This window comes from Hevea brasiliensis, unplaced genomic scaffold (genome assembly GCF_030052815.1).
Source record: "Hevea brasiliensis isolate MT/VB/25A 57/8 unplaced genomic scaffold, ASM3005281v1 Scaf267, whole genome shotgun sequence".
Taxonomy (NCBI): domain Eukaryota; kingdom Viridiplantae; phylum Streptophyta; class Magnoliopsida; order Malpighiales; family Euphorbiaceae; genus Hevea; species Hevea brasiliensis.
In genome coordinates this window covers 100212-107982 of record NW_026614770.1, presented here as the reverse complement: position 1 = coordinate 107982, position 7771 = coordinate 100212, and the positions used below count along the sequence as shown (strand labels likewise).

Sequence of the window (7771 nt, the reverse complement as noted above, 5' to 3'; positions counted from 1 at the left end):
AATATATTTTTTAAAATAAAAATTAAATAATTAATTTTATTAACATAAAAAATTAAATAATAATTTTGACCTTTTATTTTAAATAATGTTTAAAATTTAATTTTATTTCTATATTTATTGAGAAAGTTAAATTTGATTTATTTCAATTTTTTGTTTAAATTAACTAATAAATTTTAATTTAAATTTAATTTAATAAAAAATAGAGTTTTGACTGTTAAATTTAAATGCAGAAATTAAGAATTTTAATTAAAAATTAATTTCTTATTTAAATTAAAAAATTTAATATTTATAAATTTCAAGTTTTAAGTTAAATTAAATTTAATTCCAAACTTATGGATAAATTTGATAAGAGGGAAATTATATTTTGGCTTAAAACAATTCGGAATGAGACGGGCAAAAAAACTTGGATTAAAAACCCGTCCTGTTTCCTTATCTGTGTTGTGAGTGTCGTACAAGCAGGCGTGAACACACAGAAAACAGGAAACCAATGGAGAGCAACGGTCAAGAGGAGAAGACGAAAACAGTAAGCAAGGAACAAGTAATTGCGAAACTCAAGGACGACGGCGACTTCGATAATCTTCGTCTCAAGATAATCCGCAAGCTTAAAGACAATGTATGCCTGCTTTCCTTTCTAATCTCTTTCTCTCTTCCCACCCTTCTTCTAGGGTTACGTTCTGAAGTACTTCCATTGATTTCAAAAGCTTTAGCTGAAACTATCAAAAGTACTTTCAACTTGATCTCCTTGTTTTTCTTATTGCAAGAAGAGTAGCATACTTCATCATAAGGACTTTCCTCCGAATTTAATGTATTACGTTATCTAAAATGAAGGGATATGTTGCGTTACTAATTTCACCTTAATCTAACCCAGAAACGTGTGGTTGCTTATAATCATAACGCACAAGCATGTAACTGGTGTAATTGATCAATAAAGCTCTTGTTTTTCATTACATTGAGAAGGATGTATTATCAGCAATAAAAGAAAGGGCGTGACTTCATGACATGGTTGACATATTCAATAACAGAACAGTGGAAGGCAAAGTAAATTCTATGCTGAAGATTATGTGTAATTCTGAGAAAATTTAGAAGCAAAAAGTGGATGAACAGTTATGCTGTTGTTCATGTATGTTCATACCGTTACATCCTGAGAAGATTTCTATAAGAAAAAAGAAAAAAAAGAAGTAATTACAGCCTTTTATGTCCTCATTGCCCTGAATAACTGTGAATCACACTGTAATCCAAATAGGAATTCGGTTAAAAGGTATGCTTGAATTGCTAGGCTTGTTCCTTTACACATCTTGTTTTACCAATTATAAATCAGTGATTCTAAACAAGGCATTAATTGGCAGGAAGAATTGCGCAATAGCATTATTTCCATTGTGAGGCAGTCAGCAGCTCTTAACCGTGCAGGGGCTGAAAACATGAAACCCAGGCAACTTTCGGATGCCATATATAATGAGGTTGGGTAAGTTTTTCATTTCTTTGCAGTTTGCAAAATTGTTTCAAATGGTTTACATAAATACTGAGAGACCTTACAAAGTTTGAGAAAAGGGACTATATACAGCTGTGATGAAATTTTTTCATGTTTTGAGTTGGTGAACAAATTGGATTCAAGCTCATGTTATGATTCAATTATTTTTTATGATCTTAATGTCAGGATTTAGCAGATCTTTGAAATATTTGTTTTAGAAATGGAACATAGTGCTGCAACAATGTGGGTTTTGACAATGGCTTTTATATATATTCTTTTAACCACCAGGAATGAAATGATGAGTAAGCTTTCTGATGGTGTGTGGGAAATAATTAGATCAGGTGATGGCATGAAAAATGAAATAACAGAGACTGTACAGTCTGTCTATAATAAGTTGGTGGAGCCTAAAAGGAAGGAGGTGGGTGAATCTTCTACTCATGGAGTGGCGCTGGTTCAGAATGAAGCTGACAATAAGGGCCTTGTCAAGGACTCAACTGTTGCAGTGGATGATAACTTGTCTGATGGTGAACTCCAAGAACCACCAGGATTCTCTTTGTCCATTAATCATCAGAACAACCATGAACTCAAAGAGGAGTTGGAGCAGCCTATGCATTGCCAAGGGACTGTGGAAGAACGGAAGGAAGGGGTTAACCACTCAAAAGATAAGCTGGAGGCTGATGATGTTGATCCTGGTTTGCCACCTGGCTTTTCTACAGATATTGAGCAAAAGCAGCCATGTGACGATTGTGATGAGGACCCTGATGTGCCTCCTGGTTTTGGTTGATGAGTCAGATTCAATGCAGTATGTTGACACTGTTTTAGTGTTTGATGGTGACCATGAACGATGTAGCTATGAATATGACTGGAGGATTCCTTTGCCTCCTTAGAAGCTTGAAATGGATCAAACTTGAAGATCAGGTGATTTTGGTATTTTTCTCATGCTATTGGGTTTTTTGATTTAGAATATTTACTCAGAGCTTTGTTGGGAAAGCAAATTATAAGATTCTGAGTTTGACAGGGTTATTCTCATTGATTCCTGCATTATGAAAAATCTATTGAGGCCATTGATAATGCGGAAGTCCTTTTCCCTGAATTTTGGGTTCATTAGTGTGTATTCGCATTATCGTTTAAGTTCATACCATGTGCTGTTATTTCAATCAACAATCAATGGCAGCAAACTATTCTTTTGTGCCAGATATCAAGTATTTTCTACAACATTGCCCATATTTGTGTAAGCTAAAATTCTTGATTTTTCAATCTTTTTGACCTTTTTTTTGGGACTTTCAACTCACCATTAAGGTTCAGCTTCTTTGGACCCGATGGCCCTGATGTGTGTACAAACGGATAGTAGCCTGGCTATTGAGTGCAAAGAAGCTGCACGGATGTGTTCGTTGGTTCCTCACTTAAGGTAAGTTTGGTGTCCCATAATATGATAGATGTGTTGTTACTGTTGTATGTCGCATTGAATATGGAAAGATGGCAAGCTGCCGTTCTGAATTGTGATGTGATAAAATATTCTTGGTGATGGATGAACCGGGAATTCATGTGTGCTCCTGAGATTTTTACAGATTGATTTGACATACATTGCTACTATAAATATTGTTCACACTTAAAAAATGATCTACATGACCACCTCCATGCTCCTTAACTGTTCATGTAAAACAGAGAAATTTGAAAGAAAACATTCTTCTAGTATCAGGTTCACGTCATTTATGATATGAATGACCTGTGCTTCCGAGGGCATTTCTGTCTAAAACAGTTAGTTGGTGGGTTCAAAACCACACGGCAGGATTGGGCACTACAATTATTTAAGTTGGAAGGGAAATAAAAGAGACATGGATGGGTCTAAACTGTTGCAGGAAAATATAGAAAGCTTCTCCCACTTTTTTGTTAGTTTGGATGCAAAGGAAGTTATGAAACTGAGATTTCATTGGTTTGCAATCAAATTTAGCATTAAGATTCGATGCTACAAGTCATTGTTTGCCTACTAATTGTAGGACAAGTGCATCTTTTTTCACAAAGTGTAGTCTTTGTAACTTAGCTTTTGTAATTTTCCATTGGATCATTAAGTCCTCAATGAAACCAGAAATGAGCTTTTGTATCTCACGGACGAATGGGTAGTTTTGCACGAGATGCTTAGAACATAACCTTGTTGGGTTAAGATGCTCTTAAAAATACCACCAGAACAGTCTCTGTTCATTTTTTTGTCCGTGTTTTTTTTTTTTTTAATCGTAAACCCTTTTTGTCGGTTTGTTGGAGTTTTTGTGGTCAAGAATGCTTCAGACTCATGTAGAGATTAAAGGATATTCTTCATGGTAGGTCGCAATTTTACTCCATTTAGAAAATCTAGGGTGGTCCCTAATAAGCTCTTCCATTGCCTTGAAAAGCTCAAATCTTCAACAGGCCACCTTGAATGTTTGGCCGAGTTTGCTATTTAACACATTTGCCCTCTGTTTTTATCATGTGTTAAGGCAGTTTGCTATGCATTTGCTTTCATAAAATGCTTGAGGGGGAGAAAATTTTTATAGATATGGCTGCCTGGTTGTGATTTGCTAGTAGAAGTAATGTTAGGATGTACTAGAGGGGCCATGCCACCATGGTCTCCTTACTTTCAGCTACTTAAGCAATATTTTTGGCATAAAAAGTCACCATTGCTGATAGTATTGTATTCAAGATCTCAAGCATTTAGCAGATATGATCATGCTTACTTTATTCTGGTTATTAAAAGCATGAAACTAGTTACGAATGCTAAAGATTTAATCAATCAACACTTACAAATGAAGACTAAAACTTTTTTTTTTGGGACTGCAGGAAAAAAAAAATACTGTTGACAAAGAACTTTTATTGAAGGGAGAGACATTTTTTGTACATGACTTGCATTTAAATAGTGTTACTACGATCTAGTTGAAATAAAATCTCATATAATTTTCAATAACTAATCAAAATCATGAATGCTACTATAAAATTGAAATGCAAAAAATCTGAAAAAAAAGCTCTAAAAATCTGATAGCATAATTATGTGAAGACTAGGTAAGCGTATGATTGAATTAGATCCCAACATTATGTTGGAAAATACAACTTTGCTCAAGAAAATTTGTACTTTTTCTTATTTGATTCAAGGGGTATCTAGAGAGGCTGAAACATGTGAGTCACTTTCAATTATTGAAGAATATATATGCCAAAGTGCAAATAGATTGTTGACATCTTTCATGGTTACCACCAGCTCTGGCGCCTAGTCCTTGTTTGAGAATATGAATAATATTGGGCTTCTAACTGATGTTGATCAGAATCCCATTTCAGATGTCCCTGAACAGATGTCTTCTCATTCTTACCTTTGCTTGTTTTGGTAAAGCTCACTTTGTATGTTGCTGTCTGTTTTGCCTTAGTGAAAATAATCGTAGAAGGCGAAACTGTAATGTCTACTCCTGGTGGTGGTGTAACTGAAACAGTATAAGATGAGGTAGCGGGGCCAAAATTCGTGATTGTTGTGGTATACGTCTGAGTTTGAGGACCAAATATGATTGAGAAAGAAGGATAATTCAGCTGTGCTTCAGGTATGCTTTGCACTTCTGAGCACTTGACCTTGCGCTGCACGATATATGTAATGTCTCTGTCAGTATAACCCAAACCACACAAGGAATGTAATCATCAGGTTGGATATCATAGACAAGCCCTGGATCACTGGCTCTTGATGGGTTTACATGGCCTGCTCCAGCGGCCAAGATATCAGCAGGAAGAAGCCTTTCATCAACAATGGGCTTGCCATCAAGGTTTACTAAATCAGCAGTAGTCATATTAGCAGATTTGATAGCAGCAGGTGACCAGTCAGGGTGAGCACTTTTCAGCAAAGCAGCAATCCCACTAAGATGAGGACAGGACATTGAAGTGCCTGAGATGACATTAAATGTTGCTTTGGTATTCGTCTCATTCTCCACAGAAACTGGCCATGCTGCTAGAATGCATACACCAGGACCTATGATGTCTGGTTTTAAGATGGCAGGGCTTGCCAGGCTTGGGCCTCTTGAGGAGAAGGAAGAGACCACTGGAGCAGTTTTTACACCAATTATAGTGCCTTCAAAATACAACATTGTTGTTGGTGATGATGTTGAGTTTATATAGGATTTGATGCTCACCCCATCTGAATAGCTCACATGTGATGCAGGAAGGACATGAGCATCAGCTATGGTGCCATAACCATCAAGCTCCTCATTTGCAAGAATCATGCCAATGCCACCAGCATCCTTCACTACTTGTCCTTCCTCAACCCTTCCTACCAGCCCACCTCTATCACACAGAAGACAGAACTATCTTGCCTTTGACATCGACATTTTCCAACGATTCTGGTGCACATACTGCTGATGATTGGTTGCCATCTTTGCTTGGATAAACAAGAGGCCAAAAGGTTTGAGGAGAGAGCTGTGGCTGGAAGAGTGATTCCCCAAAAAATTCTTGATTATTTCCAAGCTTCGCAGTTGCTCTTATGCTTCTATCGATGGTGCTTGCTCCAACAGTGAGAATCATGGGGCCTCATTTGATAAAGAAAAATTATGTGGACCAGAATTCCCAGCTGAACAACTAACAAAAATTGCATTTTGAATAGCTCCAAATGCACCCACTGCAATGCCATCTGCACCAAAAGGTTCTGAACCGCCACCTAGAGAAAGAGAAAGCACATCCACACCCTCCTCAACGGCAGTATCCATTGCAGCCAATATGTCACTTTCAGCACAACCTAAGTCAGAACAAACTTTGTAAATGGCCAAGTGAGCCAAAGGTGCCATTCCAACAGCTGTGCCTTTGGCATTGCCAAACACGCTGGCGTCACTTATGAAACTACCTGCTGCTGTGCTGGCTATGTGGGTGCCATTCCCTACATCATCAAATGGTCCAACTGATTCTGAGTGTTGCTCAAAACTTTGGAAAGTTCTTGCACCAACGAGCTTCTTGTTGCACGCAGTTCCATTGAATTCACATTTTCCTTTCCACTTAGCTGGTGGGGGAGGCATTCCTTCATCACTAAACGAAGGATGATCTGGGGATATTCCCGTGTCCAAAAATCCAACTATCACCCCTTACCATAAGTTGAGTTTCTCCATAGTCCCAAATTTTGGTACAACCCCAAGAAGCTGGGACAATGAGTTGTATGCAGAGGCAATATTTTTTGGGGTCGGGCTGACACTATACCTCCTTTCTCTTCCATGGCTTTGACTTCGTCAGCTGTCAGCTTAGCAGCAAACGCACTCACCACATTCCGATAGGAATATATGATGCGTCGTTGCTGGTTAGTGTTTGAGATACTAGCCGGCAAAAATGACTGGCACCAGCCATGTAAATCGTGTGATTTTTCTGAAACTCCATCCTCTGGCTTTGTCACAAATACAATGTAAGTTTCTAAGTTGTTTCCTCATTGTCATGGATAATTTTCTTGCTCACTACTCCCTTGTTAATGATTGCTTGAGAGAAACTCAACAAGGAAGTGAGACTAACAACTGGCGGCAGTGTAAGCTTCTTGTTCTCCAGGATAATAGAGAAACTTAAGAATGTTAATACTTGAGTCAACACACCAACGCCATTGAGGTATTTATGATAGAATGTAGACGGAGAAAGAGAGGAGATTGTGTGGGTGTGAAAACAAAAGCTAATTGCTGTTTCTAGTATCAATAGCTGGCAATGGAACCATGTTACGGCTTAATTGATAGTGCTATTTGGTGATGTATACAAGAGCTTGAAATATGGAATTTTGCATTTCAACTTCGCAAAGCTTGCTACCCTGTGTAGTTAAAAACAAAGTGGTCGTAAATCTAATGCTATGCCCCCGCCGCCGCCGCCGCCCCCCCCCCCCCTTCCCTCTTTTTTTTGAAACTTTTGAGGCTGCTCTAATGTTTGACAGAAATTTTTAGAATGTGCGGTTGATTATAATTCTTTGTTCATTCTTGTAAAGTAATACTCGTTTTATTGCATATGATACAAAGACAGCAAAGAATATCAGCGAAGGAAAATTAACAAAGCTGGCAAAAAATCTCAGGTAGAAAAAAACATCAATAAAATTACATCTCTAGTTCAGCATTGATGTGACGTGATAATCTACATTTTATCTAGTTTCCTCAATCTCATCAACTGGTACCCTAAATTTCGGTGCAGAAGAATACAATTTTGCCTCCATGGCTCCTATGGTCTCTGTGTAGCATGGTACATGTAGCCCACTGTGTGGCAGAATATATTCTCACTTCAATTAACATCAGCATTTTTGTTTTCAATCCATGCATTTCTGCAATTTGACAGAGTTCAGATGTACGTCTGATT

The 7771-nt window shown here is 37.6% G+C and overlaps 1 protein-coding gene and 1 pseudogene across 1 annotated transcript; one reads left to right on the top strand and one right to left on the bottom strand.

Moving 5' to 3' along the window:
* The first annotated feature begins 433 nt into the window (after positions 1 to 433).
* LOC110640015 (uncharacterized) lies at positions 434 to 2965 on the top strand. The gene is made up of 3 exons (XM_021791148.2): positions 434 to 613; positions 1347 to 1462; positions 1757 to 2965. The coding sequence occupies exons 1-3, from the start codon at positions 488 to 490 to the stop codon at positions 2250 to 2252; spliced, it is 738 nt and encodes a 245-aa protein (XP_021646840.2). The 5' UTR covers positions 434 to 487; the 3' UTR covers positions 2253 to 2965.
* A 1621-nt stretch (positions 2966 to 4586) lies between these two features.
* LOC110640016 (subtilisin-like protease) lies at positions 4587 to 7041 on the bottom strand (annotated as a pseudogene).
* Between the last annotated feature and the right edge of the window lie 730 nt (positions 7042 to 7771).

Coding starts and splice junctions, on each gene's coding strand:
- LOC110640015 (XM_021791148.2), top strand. CDS start 488: ATGGAGAGCAACGGTCAAGAGGAGAAGACGAAAACAGTAAGCAAGGAA. Junction 614..1,346: donor TCCGCAAGCTTAAAGACAAT/GTATGCCTGCTT, acceptor ATTAATTGGCAG/GAAGAATTGCGCAATAGCAT. Junction 1,463..1,756: donor GCCATATATAATGAGGTTGG/GTAAGTTTTTCA, acceptor TTTAACCACCAG/GAATGAAATGATGAGTAAGC.